Source organism: Diaporthe amygdali, assembly GCF_026229845.1.
Source record: "Diaporthe amygdali strain CAA958 chromosome Unknown NODE_23_length_778278_cov_65_433824, whole genome shotgun sequence".
In the NCBI taxonomy this organism is placed as follows: Eukaryota; Fungi; Ascomycota; class Sordariomycetes; order Diaporthales; family Diaporthaceae; genus Diaporthe; species Diaporthe amygdali.
In genome coordinates, this window is record NW_026517043.1 from 649,465 (window position 1) to 667,675 (window position 18,211).

The 18,211-nt window shown below is 53.8% G+C and overlaps 7 protein-coding genes across 7 annotated transcripts; 2 read left to right on the forward strand and 5 right to left on the reverse strand.

The window, feature by feature from the left end:
• Positions 1-119: 119 nt before the first annotated feature.
• On the reverse strand, positions 120-359 carry J7T55_004925 (uncharacterized protein; the record flags this gene model as incomplete). The annotated part of the gene is made up of 1 exon (XM_053130666.1): positions 120-359. One exon carries the CDS (start codon positions 357-359, stop codon positions 120-122), a length of 240 nt encoding a protein of 79 aa, XP_052991351.1.
• An 897-nt stretch (positions 360-1,256) lies between these two features.
• On the reverse strand, positions 1,257-2,982 carry J7T55_004926 (vitamin h; the record flags this gene model as incomplete). Its single annotated transcript, XM_053130667.1, has 4 exons — positions 1,257-2,130; positions 2,194-2,417; positions 2,493-2,540; positions 2,629-2,982. The coding sequence occupies 4 exons, from the start codon at positions 2,980-2,982 to the stop codon at positions 1,257-1,259; spliced, it is 1,500 nt and encodes a 499-aa protein (XP_052991352.1).
• Positions 2,983-3,667: 685 nt separating this feature from the next.
• Positions 3,668-5,407, forward strand: J7T55_004927 (Dimethyl-sulfide monooxygenase; the record flags this gene model as incomplete). Its single annotated transcript, XM_053130668.1, has 4 exons — positions 3,668-4,135; positions 4,190-4,260; positions 4,412-4,594; positions 4,693-5,407. 4 exons carry the CDS (start codon positions 3,668-3,670, stop codon positions 5,405-5,407), a joined length of 1,437 nt encoding a protein of 478 aa, XP_052991353.1.
• Positions 5,408-5,747: 340 nt separating this feature from the next.
• On the reverse strand, positions 5,748-6,560 carry J7T55_004928 (uncharacterized protein; the record flags this gene model as incomplete). The annotated part of the gene is made up of 1 exon (XM_053130669.1): positions 5,748-6,560. One exon carries the CDS (start codon positions 6,558-6,560, stop codon positions 5,748-5,750), a length of 813 nt encoding a protein of 270 aa, XP_052991354.1.
• Positions 6,561-9,083: 2,523 nt separating this feature from the next.
• Positions 9,084-11,030, forward strand: J7T55_004929 (uncharacterized protein; the record flags this gene model as incomplete). Its single annotated transcript, XM_053130670.1, has 2 exons — positions 9,084-10,844; positions 10,998-11,030. The coding sequence occupies 2 exons, from the start codon at positions 9,084-9,086 to the stop codon at positions 11,028-11,030; spliced, it is 1,794 nt and encodes a 597-aa protein (XP_052991355.1).
• Positions 11,031-12,160: 1,130 nt separating this feature from the next.
• J7T55_004930 (uncharacterized protein) lies at positions 12,161-15,488 on the reverse strand (the record flags this gene model as incomplete). The annotated part of the gene is made up of 3 exons (XM_053130671.1): positions 12,161-14,671; positions 14,731-15,153; positions 15,216-15,488. 3 exons carry the CDS (start codon positions 15,486-15,488, stop codon positions 12,161-12,163), a joined length of 3,207 nt encoding a protein of 1,068 aa, XP_052991356.1.
• A 1,674-nt stretch (positions 15,489-17,162) lies between these two features.
• Positions 17,163-17,684, reverse strand: J7T55_004931 (uncharacterized protein; the record flags this gene model as incomplete). Its single annotated transcript, XM_053130672.1, has 2 exons — positions 17,163-17,561; positions 17,661-17,684. 2 exons carry the CDS (start codon positions 17,682-17,684, stop codon positions 17,163-17,165), a joined length of 423 nt encoding a protein of 140 aa, XP_052991357.1.
• Positions 17,685-18,211: the final 527 nt, after the last annotated feature.

Below are 18,211 nucleotides of genomic sequence, written 5' to 3' on the forward strand. Positions count from 1 at the left end.
CCACGATTTCTGAACACATGCGACATGCAACTCACAAAGGGAAATACATGCAAGGTCCCCTCATTCACACTAGAAGCTCCTATCCCAAAGTCCCAATGCTCCCAAGCCCTAGCCCTACCTTAGTCCTTCTCCAGGATTCCGCTGGCGGACATCATCTGGTGCTTGTACTCCTCGTGGTCGAAGCTCACGGTGCGCTGGAGCTCGGGCTTCCAGTCCGAGGTGCGGCGGCGGGCCTCCTCGGCGGTGCGCTCGGTGGTGGGCGAGGCCGGGGCCGTCAGGCGGGCGGCGAGCTCTGCGTCCAGCCCGCCGAAGGAGGAGGTGTCTGTGTTGATTTTGGTTTGTTGCTTGGTGGCAGCCATTGTTGTAGGAGGGTGAGGTGGGTATATCTCGTTATACTCTTCCCCAGAACGAAGAAAGTCTTGTGATGGCCTGAGTGAGAAGCTTAGCTGTTGGTGAGCTCAGGCGGGGGAATATTTCTCAATATTGTGAGAGAGGTTGATAGTCTAAAGCTCTGGTCGTTTGAAGAAGGTTGGTTATAGGATAAGGATCTGTTCCTATAATTGAAACTGGGGAGAAGACGCCAGATAAAGAAGAAGATCGGGGCAGGAGCCGCAATGGGATGATCACGACCTCATAGGCACGGTATTAGTGACCCCCTCTCCGGGTGAGGTCGCCACCACAGATGGCCATCCCTTCCCAATGGTCCCTTGGTGCAGCATAAGTGGAAGCTCTTGTTCCCCGTCGCAGACGCGCCATTGGCCAATGCAGGTCGTACGCTGCGGGGTAGCTCTTGCTATCGACGGCAGCTTGACATTGACGTGACGCCAGTGAGCTGATCCGCGCCGCAGCCGCAGTCAGCCTTTACCTAGCGAGCCTAGGTGCTTCTAGACCACAGATGCCCGAGCTCCGCTAAGATGACAATCTCGTGATTCAGGCATATCTGGCTCGGCAATTTGTACGAGTGGATTTGCCATCTAAGACGAGTTGCATAATGCCTTACTCTGATGACTGCTTGACGACAGCCACCACACAAAGTCATAGGCTGTCTTCGCACAGTCTTTTACACCTACCTTTTCTGTCTGTCTCGTGAGATATCAACTGGGACTGGAGCCACTAGAAGATGTAGTCATTGAGTTATGAAATGCATGAACATATCCCAAGCTCCAGCTTCGATGGATACGAGCCGGGGTCTCTTCCAGTTAAGGTAGGCAGCAGTTCTAGATATTTCCTGAGTAGCCTACCCAATATCCTCCAAATCATACCCCCTGAGACGGGTCCTTGGCGATCCTCACATCATCGCCAGCCCAAACACGCCCTTCTCGCTCCGCTCGAATCCTCAATTTCCGCACCCGCAGGACATCCGCTTCTGAAACACGCGTCAGATACCACACCCACGCATTCGATACGACTACTACTACCACGCACGCCGAGCACACGATAAAAGACTTCTTATACCCATCTCCTACCCATCTCGATGGGAACACCTGCGGGGCAATGACGCCCCCGACCTGGGCGACAGACGTCTGCAGCGCGAGTGTGAAGGCCGTGCCGGTAGCCCCCGTCAGAGTCGCACTCCGCCAGGCCCAGAAGGGGACGAAATAGGTGAAGTAGAAGGCCGTGCCGAGCACGCATGCCGCATAGGTTGCGCTGCGGCTTACGGGCAGACAGAGCACGATGAAGAACGCCAGTGTACCCGCGGTCAGAAGCTGGATGAAAAGCGGCCGGACGATAATAGCACGGCGGAGGAAGTAAGCCGCCCCAATTATGCCCAAGACTGTGACAGCGGCGGGTGGGATGTTGAGGAGCTGGTTGCGAGGGAGGCCGGCGAAGCCCAGAGACGTCGTTATGGTGGGAAGCTGCCAGGAAAGGCCATACCCCGCGATATTGAGCAGGAACTGGGACAGCGTGAACCCGACTATCTTGGGGTCCTTGATGGATGTGAGGATCTCTTCTTTGGAGAAGACGGGGTCGTGTGTCCGGGGGGCATTGCTCGGCAAGCGAAGCTCGATGTACTCTTGCTCCTCGGGCGTGAGCCAGGACGAGGAGCGAAGCGACTTCGGGTAGTCTGGGAGGACAAGGTAAATAATCCCCGAAAAAAGAATCGTCGCCAAACCCTCAAGGAGAAAGACCCTATGATTCAAGACATTCAGCAATGTTGAGTAGCGAAAGAGACAGGAGGAGCGGGTTTCCTACCACCGCCATGCGCTCAGCCCACCGAAGCCATCCATATACGATATTCCATACGTGAGCAGCGATCCGATGATACCTGAGCAGTTCTGGAAGGCGAACATCCACATAATAGGCCGGCCGTACTCGTCACTCCTGTACCAGCTGCACATTTGGGCCGCCAGGCCAGGAAAGAAGCCCGCCTCCATCATGCCAAGAAGGAAGCGGAGAGCATAGAATCCCTCTTTGTTCTGAATCGCGGCATGGCAAGCCACTACAATTCCCCACGACAGGAAAATGCGTGTCTGCCATTTTCGGGGGGTTACCTTTTTGAGAACGAGGTTGCTTGGGACCTCGAAGATCACGTAGCTGATCTGAAAGACTCAGTATTAGTACTCTGCTGATTACAAAACAAGGGGAAACAGAGTGTAATGGTGGGCTGGGCTTAGCCAAGGGGCGTACAAAGTAAACAGTCTGGATCCAATTGTACTGATCCGCTGACATGCCCAGCTCTTTCAGCACATTACTTGGCTGTCCGACTTGTAATACCTTGATCGACGCGGCGTTGGTATAATCGACCTGCTTCACGAGGTACATAAAGCCCATCAAAGGCAAGAAGCGCAGGTCCACCTTGCGCATGATTCGGCGGTCGTCTTCGGCTGTGAAGCCGGAGAGGAAGTTCCGCCGATATGTTTCGCGGCTGCCATCATCCGCTTCGCTTTGGGGCTCGACGATCTCAGTTCCAGCGACTCCTCCGCTTTTGAAGATATGCAGGGACGGGTCTGCGTCCACGTCGGTTGGGGTTTCAAAGGCCATCTCGATGTACTCTGTCGTATCTGTACTCTTTTGCGGCTTGGTTGCACTCCTTTCTTAACATTAGGGACTGCGTCGTACCTGACTGAAGTATCTGTATCCCAAAATCTCTTTGGAGAGATATCAAATCTATTTCGATCACATCAGCAAGGTCGCATGCATATACCTGACAGGTGAGGTCTTATACAGTTGACTTGCAACACAATTGACAGACAGGTGCTAGGTGAGCTGCGCTTCCGGGAGAGTATCCACTTTACTATATCGTGATCCCATTGCAAAATCACGAAGATGGGAACAAGCCGGAGAAGACCTGACAAGAAGGCAGTAAGGTAGGTGACCTCCGCAAGCGGACCGCAGGTAAAATTCAGTGAGCGGGCCGCATTGTTGGAGATCATGCTGCTTCTTGACTTACAGTAAGTGCAGTCTAGGAGTGGAGTTCAAGAGCTCCCCAACCATTATACGCATCCAATGGACCCGAAATGCTTCAAAAGTCTTGCCTTGATGAGCTCGCACGCTATCAACCCTGCAGGTGAGCTCATTTCACTGCGAGCCGACACCCACAGCCGAGTTCGCAAGGGTGCCCACAACACAAAGCATTACAATATCTTACCTAGATTAAATTGTATTGCATGCCATCCGATGTGTAGCTCGCCAGCGAGCGACAAAACTCGCATCGTGAGACACCAAGATGGCCACCCCAGACACACCATCTCAGCCCGACAGGCGGCGCATCTTCCTCAATGCCTTTGACATGTTCACCGTTGGCCATATGTCCTACGGGCAGTGGCGCAACCCGAAGGACAAGTCGGCTACGAAGCGCCGCGACCTGTCGTACTGGACCGACCTCGCCCGGCTGCTTGAGCGCGGCGACTTCAACGCCCTCTTCCTGGCCGACACGTACGGCTGGTTCGACGTCTTCCGGGGCGATGCTGAGGCGTGCGTGCGCACGGGGACACAGTTCCCCATGGGTGACCCTGCCGTCCCCGTGGCTGCTATGGCGGCGGTCACGAAGAACCTGGGGTTTGCCATCACGAGCTCGACTTCCTTTGACGCGCCTTATGTGCTGGCCAAGCGCTTCTCGACGCTCGACCATTTGACCCGGGGGCGGTTTGGGTGGAACGTCGTCACTTCCTGGAAGGCTTCTGGGTTCAAGGCTGTACGTTGATTTTGTGCGTCTTGAACGATGTGAGTCGAACTGAGATTAGTACAGATTGGTATTGAACCAATTCCTCATGACAAGCGATATGAAATTGCAGACGAGTATCTTCGGGTGCTTTACAAGTACGTCAGTCATTCTCGCTGTTCTCACTGTTGGAAAATCCTCAATGTACGCTAGAGAAGCCGTGGCTTCAAATTATTTCTTGACTACGCTGCAGCTGAACTCTTGTCAGTAAGTCTGGAAGTGCGCATTTACTAATTCATCCTCGTAAAGGTTGTGGGAAGGGTCATGGGCAAATGATGCCTTGGTCGAAGATAGAGACAAAGAGATCTATGCAGACTACCAAAAAATACGCACTATACATCACAAGGGTGAGCACTTCACTATCGAGGCGCCGCATATCCTCGATCCCAGCCCACAGCGAACACCCTTCATCTTCCAGGCCGGTACTTCACCGTAAGCTCGTCCTTCAATCCAACATGCCTGCATTCTAGGCCTCCCTGTATTTTGCTACGGGACAAAAATGTTGACCTGAATTCTTTCCCTACCCATAGCGCTGGAATTCAGTTCGGCGCAACGCATGCAGAGGGTATCTTCGTTGTCGGCCTGACGCCAGACATCGTCGCTTCACGCGTTAAAGCCATACGTGCCAAGGCGGCCGAGATGGGTCGCGACCCAGGCTCCATCAAGGTCTTCGCCTCGATTACACCCGTCCTCGGTCGCACGCGCGAGGAGGCCGAGGCCAAGTACCAGGAGGCCCTTCGGTACACTAGCGAGGAGGGTGCGATGGCATATTGGTGCGGGAACAGCGGCATTGATCTGAGTAAGTTCGACCCTGACAAGGTAATCACGGAGCAGACTCCGGGAGAAGGCGACAATGTGGCGGATGTAAGAATCCAGTCGCTGGTGGCCAACCTGGCTTACAGGGGCGAAGGGGTTCCTGAGTGGACGCCGCGGAATATTGCCAAGGCCGTTGCGCTAGGCGCGTCGGGTCCGGTGCCTGTGGGCACGGCGGAGGATGTTGCCGACGAGATGGAGAGGTGGATTGAGGTCGCGGACGTTGATGGCTTTAATGTCGGACACATCACCACGCCGGGGACATGGGAAGACGTGGTCGAGCTGTTGGTGCCTGAGCTGAGGAGGAGGGGAAGATATGCACCTCAAGGCGAGTCGGGTACAATGAGAGAAAGGATTTATGGTCCTGGCCAGTCGGCCTTGAGAAGTGATCATCCGGGGTCCAGATATAAATATGACGTGTACAGAGAGTAATTACTATCACTATTGCAGAAAGAACCAGGGCCGTGGCTATGTTTCAGTACGCCTGGGATCAGATCATTTCATGAATGGGAAGTCAACGATAAGTTTTCCATTCTTTTTGTCGCGCTTTTGTCTATCAAGATGAGTCTTGAGTGTATGCGCACGCCATCAGTATGCGCGCATCGAATCGCACTTTAATTTTCGGATACCCAAGCCCAACGTTGTGCACGGTCTCACTTGACCTATGATTGCTGATCCTTTATGCCCAAATTGTAACCTCTGCAGTAGTTCCAAAAATGTCTCCTCCAACCATCTTCAAAACCCATACTGCTGGCAAGGAGCTGGGCATAGGCTACTCCATGGTGTACGCTGTCTGAAACTCAGTCCCTGGAAGACTAGTTTCGGACTCAAACACCAGGCAGTGAACGTCGTCAACACCAAACTCCTCGAAAACCCGCCGGTAAGCTCCGGCCAAGCGGCAGCCTTCCTCCCAGGTCACCACGCCATGGTTGCTGAAAGTGACAATCCAGTAGATGGGGAGTTTCTCCTCCGGGACGTTGGCAGGTCCGAGCCGCCGTACTTGGTCGTTCGTCGTAACTTCCGGGTAGATCAAGCCCCTCGCCTGAATCATTCTGGCAGCGAAGAGGGATGAGCCTTCGCCGATGTTTTCCCGAAGGTAGGCGATGTTGTGCTCAGTCCGGGAAATGTCAATCATTTTCTTGGGGCCAAGGCTGATGTGTGGCTCCTGCAGATCGTTCTCGACCAGGAGCTGGATCAATTCATGATCCGAGGTGCCGCAAAGTGTGCTGTATGTGGAGTAGGCGATGGTCGTGGCGTAGCGTCTGAGTGTCTCCTCACTCGGGGTCGGAGAATCAGAATCATGATCTTGGTCTATGGAAGGAGCGACGCCGCGCAACAGATTTTGGTCGCGTTCGGAGGACGAATCGTTGCTTTCCTGACTCATTGACGTCTCATGAACTGCAGCAAGGTTGTTCTGGAATGTTTTTGGGAAACTGAGAATGCGAAGGTCCCTAATTTCTGCTCGTGCGTCTGCGAGCTCGTCACGCAGGCCGTCAATCTTCTGCTGATAGTGTCGCCTAATAGGAGCTTCAATGCTGGCTTTGAAATCTTGAAACAGCTGTTGCTGCTGCGCGTGGGCGGACATTCTGTCGCATTACTTCACAGACCTCGGTCTCGATGTGGAGTGGCAACAGAAAACTGGACTGAATTGCTTTGCAGTTGGTGTGGATGTCTTGTAGTGTTCGATTCCAAGGGACATACAGTCTGAAATGTCCCACTCTTGTAGACTGATGATGAGAGAGGATGGCCAGGAGGGAGCAAAAGGAATCCAGGGGACAATCGCTTGCTCATGAAGACACTTTCAGGAAGGGACAGTCTACTGTAAGGTCCTGGAGACAGTTTCTTTTGTGCTGCATGTAGCCCGCCCCTTATGAGTGTCCAGTGGCCATTTCAAGGCGCATCCGGGAGCTCTGCAGCTCGTAGAAGTCCCAACCGACTGGGTAGGTACGACCTAACCAGTACACACAACGCAGCTTCTTGTATAAAGTCTCATATGGGATAAGTTCCTACAGGACAAAATGTCACGGGATAATCGCTTATTGGATAAAGTCCTGCCGTATCATCAACTGCTAGATGACCTCCAGGGTGCTCTGCAGGATGATATCCCGGTAAGTGATTTCGTTCGCTCTCTATTTACTTCCAACGCTGAGTGCCTTCAATGGGATCCTTATGTGCTGGACAGATCCAAAATCAGCCTGTCATTCACGTGTACCCATGTGACATTGCTGTTTCCAACCCCTACTGACATAGCAAGAGGGATAAACCAGCCAATGCTAAAATGACACTTGCACTAGCTCGTGTAGCTGAACAGAGAACAGACCGCTTGTGAATGGCAAGTATCAGATCAGAGATATCTTGACTGACAGAATGTCAAAAATGGCTGTCACCCATCGATTTCGGACACGTAGGCATATCAGAAGCGCACGCGTCTGGGGAGTATAACGCGGATCCTGACAGACCTTGACCTATCGACCTTGACCTGAGTAATGTCGAGCGCACAGATAGACATGCACTTATGCAGTGATAACCACTCTTATTCACGATCATGTATTCCGAGACACAATACAACAGCTTGTAAAGAAGTTGGAAAAGTGAAGTCGGATTGCCGAAATTGGCAGGCTCCGAGCTCGGGTGAAGTGGGCCGGCAGCCGGTCCGGAGCCGAGACGCGTCTGACAGGGATCCGCTCCGGACGACCCCCGGAGTCAGCCGATGCAACGTCACGAGCAAAGGCTTGCCAGACTCACCGAGTGATTTCTTGGTTGGAATGTCTATGAGCTCATAGTCCTGCAGTTCATTATGTGCTCTTGAGGAGATTAATACAAAGCCAGGTGTCGGAATGGAGAGGGTGTGACGTAAAGGGAGAGAAATGAGAAACGACAAACGAGAAAACGCAGGACAGAGAAAGCGCGACGGGCAGGGGTTGGCGTGAGAGGCGGCAGCCACCGCTCTGGTGAGGTAGTGCTTAGGCATCTTCCAAGATGAAGAGTACATTGGTAGATGGGTGGAAGAGCAAGCACCCTCCTAGAGCTGTTGACTGCTCTGTGGCCTTGACGCATGAAGTCGGACTATAATGATAGGCGGTGCTTGTCTCTCTGGCTGCGCGTGGGATGAAACATTGATGAGGTTCCAGAAGGGTGGAATCGTGACAGCCCAGTCAGCCTAGGTCAAGTAATAAAAGTAAGATCGGGCAGGCTCACGACCCTGGAATGGGTGACATTCGGGTGCCGCGTTGCGCTGTACTGTGCTATGCTGCTGCAGGCTGAGACTGCGTGCACCTGGGCGGGCTGGCCAACTGGGCGGCACCTGGGTACTGCAGGTGTGGTGACTCGGGCCACTAAGACGTGGGACCCCGTCAATCACGGCCAGCTCATTGCTCACACACGCCTGAGCTAGTCTGGCTGCCAGCCAAAAACGCGGTTGTAAGCCGACCATGCACAGCGCGTCGAACAAGAAAATTGGACGTTCCAAGGTTGCAGGGAGACACGACCGATCCAATCCCCAGGTACCTAAGTAGATATGCATGCAGGCTACTCAATCTGATCTAAATGGCCAACAGCTGCTTGCCTGGCCGCCTTCACTGAGGCCATGAAACATTTGTCTTTGCAGTCAATCGATCAATCAATCAACCTGCACTTCGAGAATCTGCCGTTTGACATTCTGAGAAGCTCTGAACTCCGTTCTACCTCACTTCACCTCACCTAGCTCCTCCTGTCTCTCCTCTCCATTTGCCTCTATTTTACTCATCAACAGACAGACTTTCAACAAAGTGAGAGGTGCCCGCTGCTGAGCTCTGAGCTTTGAGCTCTGACACGGGTTCTGGTGGAGACGGAGCGTCGGTCTGACGGACCCTGGAACGCGGTGCCGTCCTCCACTCCGTACTGTACGCGACTTGACCTGGGACCGCGACTTGGGCTCTTGCAAAAAAAGGACCCCCAGCCCAGCCCTTTTCCTCCCTCTTGGATCCCTTTCTCCCTTTTCCATTTCCTCGGGTCTGGGTCGAGTTTGCCTGCAGGGAAACGTCCATTCATTGATCTCATACATCCACACGCATACACGTACACACATCCATTGTGCACGCAATTGCTATGCGCGTCTAAATCCCACATCATGGACTCGTCGCCCCGCACAAAGGCACACGACCGCCCTGCCTCTGCCTCTGGGGATCCCGACACGTCCACCACCAAGAGACCCTCCTCCCAGTCCCAGCTCCTGCCGCCCCTCGAGCTGCTGTCGTCGTCGCCAGGACTGCCGGGACTGCCCAATGTCCCTTCAAGACGCCAGAGCCGCCCTCTTTCGGCCCCAAAGGCCCCATCTGGTGCCAGCAACAATGACTACCTGAAGTATCCCACCCCTGTGCCCACATCCAGCACCGGCATCTTGTCCTCGTCTCCCCCACGCGTCCACCCTCAGCCACGGCTCCAACGCGCACCCAGCACCGTGTCTGAACGTGCCCCTCTGTCTGCTGTGCCCTCCGTCGAGCTCAACGAGAACGGTGACACCCTCCGCATGGGCAGGTCTAGCAATTCGTCCGATTATCAGCTCTCCGCCAACCGCCTCATCAGTCGCGTCCACGTCAAGGCCAGATATGTCCCCGCTACCGTCCCTCTGCAGCCCAACAAGATCGAGATCGAATGCAATGGCTGGAACGGCCTCAAGCTGCATTGCCAGGGCAGGACCTATGAGATGCACAAGGGTGAGGTGCTCTCCTTCGAGACCGAGGGCGTCGAGATCATGCTCAACGTCCAGGATGCACGCGTCCTGTTGCATTGGCCTAAGAGGGATGCGAGGGACGGGCTTGCGGATCTGGGCTGGGAGGACTCACCTCCGCGCTCGGTACGGAATGGAGCACCTCAGCTAGGAGGTGGTAGTCCACGCCTCGGAAGTGGTGCTGGTCTTGGCTTGCTGCAGTCTAGTCCCCTGCACAGGACGACGCGTATCACGTCCCCGGAGTCGCCCACTCCTGCACACACGTCTTTGCAGCACATCATGTCTGATGGGGTTCCTAGCAACTCGCAGCACAGCAGCATCCTGTCGGACTTGCCCAGCATCAGCGACAGAGAAAAGAGCGTCGAGATATATGAAGATGAGGATGCGGGAGAGCAGGACATGTCCGCAAAGGCTGGATCGATTGGTGACCAGAGTTTCATGACCGACGTCAACAACAGCTTCTCCAGCGACTTGAGCGACGTCAACTCGGACGAAGAGGATGAGAACTATCCTAACGAGGAGAATGATCCCATTGTCCACTCTTTCGGTCCCTTTGGTGCCAACCTCAACAGCCGTATGGCGATGACTTCCTTCCACGTCGACTCGCCTAAGCGCCGTCGACTTGGATCTGGCGGCTTTGCATCGCCCCGAGTCAATGGCACCCGTAGAGGGTCGTCGGGTCCAGACGCGTCTAATCCACTTTTATCTGGCAAGTCCGCATCAACATCTCGAGAAGCGAGTATCGGCCATAAAGCGTCGCACACGCCTACGCCGGATAGTAACGGGCACGAGGCGCTCATGCATGCAGAGAAAGACAAGGAGACTCAACCTGATATAAGCCACCTCGACGTTGCGACCATCACCAACCATGTTGTCAACCAGCTAGCCTTCTCACGACTGTCATCCACGCCTCTATCCACCATCATGGCGAATCTCCCTGCCGAAGAGAAGAAAGACCTGCTCCGTCACCACTTGAAGTTCATCGTCGAGACTGCTACTTGTATCGGTACTATTGAGCGCGAGGGCAAGGATGCCGACGGCAAGCCGCTGGAGAGTCAGTACTACTACATCCCCGAAAAGGATGATGATGAGCACAGGCGAGCGGCGGTGGTGGACGGGTTGAGGAAGCCCACGCTGAGGAATTGCCGGAAACACCATGTGGTATGCACCTCTGTCCCTTTGACCTTGGCTTCTGCGACCGGCTTTGTGCTACCTTGTGCTGCATTGATGCTCATAGATCGACCTATAACCCATCCCAATATCACATCAGCCTCTCATCAGAACGAACAAGCGTCACTAACATTCATCTCATAGCAATATTACTGGAAGAGACCACGGACACCATGAAACGGTCAACATGGCGAGTGCCCATTCCTGTTCATATGCACGGCATCACAAGGGTCCTTGTCGCTGCTGTCAACACACTATGACATTCCTTGCTTGTCTCACTGTCTGGTCCAGCTGAACGATCTCAACACCAGGCCCAGGTCTACCTTTATCCTGTCTTCGGATGCTTGGCTCGCATAGCCGGCTCCTTGTCAACGAAAGAGGTTGGCGCGGTCTAGTGGGAACAAGACTATATTCTTATCCCCTCCCCGGCCCCCATCGTACCGCCTAATGCCCCCTTTACGCCAACATTGTCACGCTCCCATTATGACATGAACTGATATGTACATCACTGCCGGACTTCCTGCTTGACTAACTACCACCTCTGCACATACACATTTTTCACTTCTTGCATAGCGGGAAGGAGTTTTCGTTGAGAGAGTGGGGTGGCGCCGGTGATTCTCTCTTAAACTTCCTCTTTTCACCCGTCAGTCTCACACATACACACATACACCCCTAGTCACACTGTTTACCCATTTTCATCGTCAGTCACAAAGAAAGTCTAGAGGAGTGGAGGTATAAAAAGGAAAGGGATATTGGCTGTGTTCATCCTTTTTCACGGCTGGTCTTTAACGAATTTGATATTATACCAATGCGTATGATGAAGAAAATTGGAGACGGGGGAGCTGACGGCGGAAAACGAACACACCTGTGGAATGCCGTTTCATGGGGATGGAGTCGTTGTATTGTAGGGGTCCCTCGTTCTTGGTAGTTGGCGAATGGATGGTTGTTGCTGCTGCAGTTGGCATGTCTCAAGAGGTTTCTGCGTTTCCCTGCTTCCGTGCTTCTAACTTGTTTTGCCCTCTCGACGTTGACCTTGCCTTACTCGTCATCTTCTTCCCATGCGTTTAGGCAACAGAATGATGGTACATATCACTGCCGAAGATGGTTCCGACAAGCATGACCAGCACGCCATATAGTCAACACCGGAGCCTCCATGTCTGCGGTTCGAATCTCAAACCATATCAGGCACTTTTGCCTCTACCTCAGACAGACACAACGTATCGGATACAGCAAGGCACATGGTGACGAAAGTCGAGTTGACTACACAAGTATTATTTCTATGCTCTGCTCACAAACCCATAGCCAGTCTACAATCCCCAAGTCTTGATCCAGCCCACCATGTTCTTCTGCGTTATGGGACCCAAGCTAGCCGCTGTGGCACTGTCGCGAACCAGCTCGTCGGTGGCGAAGTTCATGCTAGCTTCAGTGGACAGGAACCCCTTATAGAAGTCCGCCAGCTTCGCACCAGGGTTCTTGTCCAGGACATGGGCACTCGTGTCCTTTGTCTTGTCCAAACGGTCCAGCCACTCCTCAAGTGGCACAACCTCGGACGTAAGGGTTCTCACCGCAGGGAGCAACTCTTTCTCCCACGTAGTGACCTGCGGGTTCACCACGTTATAAACTGAGGTGACCTCGGCCTCGGACCTGTGCTTCTCGACGGCGTCGACGAGGTCGCTCGTGATCTTGGCCAGCTCGTCAACGGGAATCCAGTCTACCTTCTGGCCGATGGTCGCGGGCGCCGCGCCGAGGAACTTGGAGCTGACGACGACGGACGGCAGCCACTCCCAGATGTTCCACGCGCCGCCGCCTGCCAGCGGGCCTGCCACCTGGCCCACGCGCAGCACGGCGGCGGCCGACGACAGGCCGGCCTTTGCGCACGAGACGGTGAACTGGTGCGTCATTCGCTCACACACAAACTTGGCCGAGCCGTAGCCCTCGAGCGCGAGGTCCTTCGCCTCGTCGCGGTCGAAGATGATCTCCGGCACCGGGTTCCTGGGGTTCGTCCTGCGCACCGAGGCGCCGATGCTGGAGATGAAGAGGAAGGACGGGTGTCTCTTGCCGTTGAGGACGACCTCGAGGAGGTTGAGCGTGCCGACGAACTGGGGCTCGAACTGCGCCACCGTCATGAGGAAGTTGACGGGGAAGGCGTTGTGGATGATGGAGGTCGTCTCGCGGATGAGGAGCGCGTACTCGTCTTCGCTGAGGCCGAGCTTGGGCGCCGCGACGTCCATCCTCATGAACACCACCCGGCCCTGGTCGATGGCGGGCTGCAGGGCCGGCAGGCCCCTGGAGGCCAGCGCCTTGATCTGTCTCTCCTTGGCGTCGGCGGCGCGGTTAAGGCAGATCACCTTATTAACATCCGGCCTGGCGAGTAGCGTCGCGAGGAGGTAGCTCCCCAGAGAGCCCGTCGTGCCCGTCACTGCGATGACCTGCCCTGGGGCGTGGCCGTTGGTGTATCCGTTCAGTCCGTTCAGCTGCACTCTTTTCTCGACGAGCTTTTGCACCTCAGCCTCGTACTTGTCCAGCATCTCCACCGCCTCGTTGGCGCCTTCCACGTTGCCGTTGCCGTTCGTCTCGGAGAGCATGTTTGACAGGATGTTTGCCATCTTCCGAGGCGTGGGAGCGGTGTACATCAGTCGAATGCCGATTTGGCCCAGCTTGTGCTCAGGCGTGCCGAAAGCTCTCAGGGCTGCCTTCAGCCGTGACGATAGCGACGCTACCGCGAACGAGTCCATGCCGAATGAGAAGGCGTCGTCATCTTCCCGGAGCTCTTCGTGCTCCAGGGTCTGGGCGTACAGTTCCCTGAGGAATGGAGTTAGGTCCTCGGCGGAGGTAGACTTCAGAGGGGGCAGGCCGCTCGTCAGTAGGCCTTGCTCAGACTGGCTGTACAGGTCTTCAATCTCCTTCTGGTAATATGATACAGTCAGTCGTCTCTGAATACTTCCCTTGGGCGACCTTGAGAAAGGCTTGTCCTTGCTGGCGAAGAGGACGAGCTCCTTGGGCACACGGCCAAACTTGGGCGCCTGGTGGTTCGCCTCGTCGATCGTAGGCCACAGCTTGGCCAGAACTGCTTCCCTCCACCTCGACTCGGCCTCCGCGGACTCGAATGGCTGTTCTGGGTAGCATCTCTCATCCAGCTCGATTAGCAGGCAGAGCCTGAACCGACGCTCTCCTGCGAGCATTACTGCGCTGACATCGGGATGCCCGCCGATCTTATCCTCCATGTTCTTGGGGTCGAACTTCAGGCCGTTGCTCATAGCGATCCAGTTATCAGCACGTCCCCTGTAGACCCACCACCCCGAGTCGTCGACAGGTGAAAACAGGTCCTTGGTTCTGTATTCCTTCAGCTCCGGGTAGCTGTGGAAGATCATGTGTGTCTTCTCGATCAGCTCCGTCCGAGGGTACACCAGCTCGTACAGGCCGGGCTCGGTCTCTTCCATCCGCTGGCCCATCTCGATGAACTTGAAAGCGTTCCAGTACTTGTTGTCCGTCGTGGCATCAGTGTGGTACAAAGAAGCTTCCGTTGACCCAATAAAGTTTATCAAGTGTGGAACGAGCTCTGCGATCTTGTTGCCTGAGATGGGGTTCATCGGTCCTCCGCCGTAGGCGATGTGTTTGATCTTGGACAGTGCGTCCATGCCAGGCTGGTACTTCAGCATGTTCTCCAGGACAGACGGCGCGAACATTCCGCAGTCGGGGCGGGTGAGCTGCAGCATGCCAGCCACGTTCTCGGACGTGATTCGAGTGCCTGGGACAGGGACGATCATTGTCTTTGCGCCGACGAGTATACTTGATAGGAATCCAATCATACCGCCAGCCTGAAGTCCTTGTCAGCAAACAAAAGAGAGTGGTGTGGAATATATGCATGTGAACATACGTGGTAAAAAGGGAAGGACATAAAAAGCCTTGTCCCGGACCAAAGTTGCTCGTACACGAGCTCATCCGAAGAGCCAGGCGGGCGAATATTGCGGTCGACTTGGGAGGCAAAGACAGGAATGGCCGAGTGTGTCCAGTAGATCGGCTTTGGATGGCCAGTCGTGCCGGATGTGTGAAGGCCGATGAATGGCTTGTTCTTGACTTCCTCAAAAGTGTATGTGAACGGGAAATCCTCGACCCTTTCCTTGCTCAGGAAGTCCTCGTACTTTGGCACCTCAACCCATCGCATGTCATTTTTGGTCGCGGCGTGCAATGCTTCTATTATGTCGAAGTTCTCGCTGCTAAAGAACATGGTCTTTGCGCCCACATCTTGGAAGAGCATCTGGTTCGCGTTGACGGTGTTACTAGGTGAAGGCAGTACAGCCTGGTGTGTTAAGGTTAGCAGGGTCCATTCCTTGGAGGCACCGAGGACGTGATGAAACCTACGCATTTTCCAGCCTTCATGGCTGCCAGTGCCCAGATGTAGTATCTCAGGTCCATTCGACCCATGTAAAAGAATTTGTCTTCATCCTGTCCTAAATTCTTGGACAGAAACCACGCCGCTCTGTTGGCCGCATTGTCGATGTCTGCATAGCTCAATTCCAGCACAATACCTTCGGGACTGGCTACCACGAAGAAAGGCTCGGTCTGGTTTAATCTTTCTCTCTTGATAAAGTTGGGCAAGAGGCCCTTCTCTGTCGTCCACCACATTTCCGACATGTTGGTAAGAAGGCAAAAACAAAAGTTAAGTGATTTTGGTTATAAGTGCAACACCCCGGTCAGCGAAGGATCAACAAGCTTTTTGAATTAGATCTAGAACGATTCACACGTCTTGGAAACAGAACTGTCACAGTTGGCTCTTGGCACTCTTTATATCATGGCAACAAGCCATACAATGGGGTCCTACGAGGTTTCGTCACCTGTGCACACCGATACGCGTGTGTTGCATCCACTCACTGAGAGTCTCCGTGAGGGCTGCTCGCCATCATGCGCTCAAACCGAGCCACCGAGAAAGTAGAAGAGACCCACAGTTTGGGTGAGACTCCATTGCGGAACGGATGCGGAAAGATCTCGAAGCCCACGGTGGGCCCATGTCGATGTCACAATGTCATATTCAAAATCTTATTCCCGGGCACTTGGGCGGCGAAACAGGGATCAGCCTCCGGCACTTGATTAATGTCAGTGTGAAGGTGTTCCCACACTTTCACCAAGTCAAGCTTTAAAACATCTATCGTCGTTCCCTCCGGCTCCGGTGGATCACGGACAGATCCGCAATACCCGCACGGCTTTAAGTACGGTTTTTCCTTTTGCCGTGGACGCGAAAGCGCGAGGGAGCCCCTGAAACATTCGGCGCCGTTTCGTACACCGCGACCAAAAGGAGACCACACACCAGCAACTGCAAGCCAGGCCGTCGTGGCATGCTCGAACTGGCTGGTCTGGGCAGCGGTGATACCTGTTCGGGAAAGCAGCTTTCCTCCACTCTGACACCCGACGATAGGCCGGAATAGGATGTTCTTGTGTACGACTTCATTGCTGACTGCCGATCTTCCGAGACTCTTATTACTAATTATCACAAAGAGGCATTTCTCTATGCTCTCTGCGCTCGGTCTACTCCGGAAACATTTTGTTCCACTTGCAACCGCTATCAGCGGAGCCAAAACGTGACCAGAAGGATTATCAGTACAGACTTCACGTCAAACATTTATCTGCCGAGAATCTTGCGATAATTACTTTCCTCTGAAAGCCAAAAGCCACGAGCAGAGAACCGACATGAGATCGATGGAGTTGATGGGCAACCTTGCCGGCCAATGTGAAGCTGAGCTGCATATCAAGGAGGCGGAGCTAGAGCAGACTGATTACTGATCGAAGGACATCCAACACTACGGCAATTCAGTGTTGATCTTTGTTTGCACATGATCATATCAACACGGCCAATAGCATCTTCCAAAGCAATGCCCTAGAAAACAGTACAATCGTTGGGGTTCTTCTCCACAACTCACATATTGGCGAGCAACACGGCTATGCCGTCCCGTTTCTTGCAACAGCCAGCTCGTGGAGACGCACGTCTTCATCTCGAGACTACACCATGCCGCATTGAGATGCAGTACTGGATATGCAGCAGACCGGTACTCAAAAAGCGGCATGGGCCGATATGCCAAGTCATTTGCTGAGAAATGCAAAACAAAGATTGTCGCAGCGGGCTAGGTATGTGGATTCACGGAGCAGCAATGGTAGTTGCTATGGTTCTCAAATTAACTTTTACTCTGCTCCGCCTCGATAGCCATGGATCAACCTCTTGCTTTGCTAGATGTCGATGATGTTGAAGCAAGGCCATCACCTCGAGGTCCCCTCCACCCAAACATACTCCATCGCATGGTATGATGAACCAATATTCTAGGTACCTTTCATGGCCACTATGCTGTCCTCTTTCTTGACATCGCCTTTGTACTCGATCATAAGCAGGACTTGCTCGAGAAGCTTAAAGATCTCGTCCAACTCCTCTTGTTCCCGCTTCAGTTCCCTCTCCTCTTTGTAGAAATCGCTCACAAGGTCCGAATGATGAGTCTGGAACTCGGAGAGGGCGGCGAAGAGGTTGACAGAGACTTCGGCGTAGTCATCCACGTCGCCCTCAAATTGCTGCAGCTTTTGCCGCTCGTTTCGAAGTATGTTCTCCATCTCCTGGCACTTCTCGTAGGACTTCTTCAAGTTGGCTTGGAGCTGGTGCGACAAGTTGATGAGAATGTGCAACTTGACCTTGACTTGGGCGTTGACTTCTGTGGATTGGCCACCAGGCTAGGTGGCAGTCAGCATCCAGCTTGTTTTCGATCCTCCGTGACGTGACGGGAAAGGAGAAGCCAAAAGGTGATGCTCAGGAACGCCAAGGTGACTTACAGTAATGTTGATCGAATCCTCCATGATCGCAGTCTATGGATTTGACTGAGGATGAGAAAGGTGGCGGGCAATCTTTGCGGAATCAGTCAAGGTCTGAGGCGTAAGAACAGGCCCTGGCTCCTTTGAAATTCGATGTTGGCAAGCGTAGACCATTTGACAAACGGGGTGATTTAAGAGAGGCCAGAGCTTGGAGTACATGTTCCGCTCCTTCTCTACCAACCCGCTCCTTCTCAACGACCCGTTCGCCCACAGCTCCTTCTACTTTAAGCCGTTAAAGCATCCCGTCAAGGGCTTGTTTTCTGAACAGCTAATCAAAAGAAGCCGTCGTGAAGCGACTTATCCTTCGTTGAGCAGTGCTTGCGCTTTTCTTTTCCCACAAGTGGAATATATACAGCTTGGGAAGGCGTACATACCGCTTATGAGAACAGGTATCTGCCGGCGCTATTGGGAGCCAGACCACTTGCAGAAAGATACCACTGTCTTCAAGAATGTATTTCAAATTTCAAGGCTTTCGACTTTAAAACATGAAATTTCAGCAAACATAGAATATT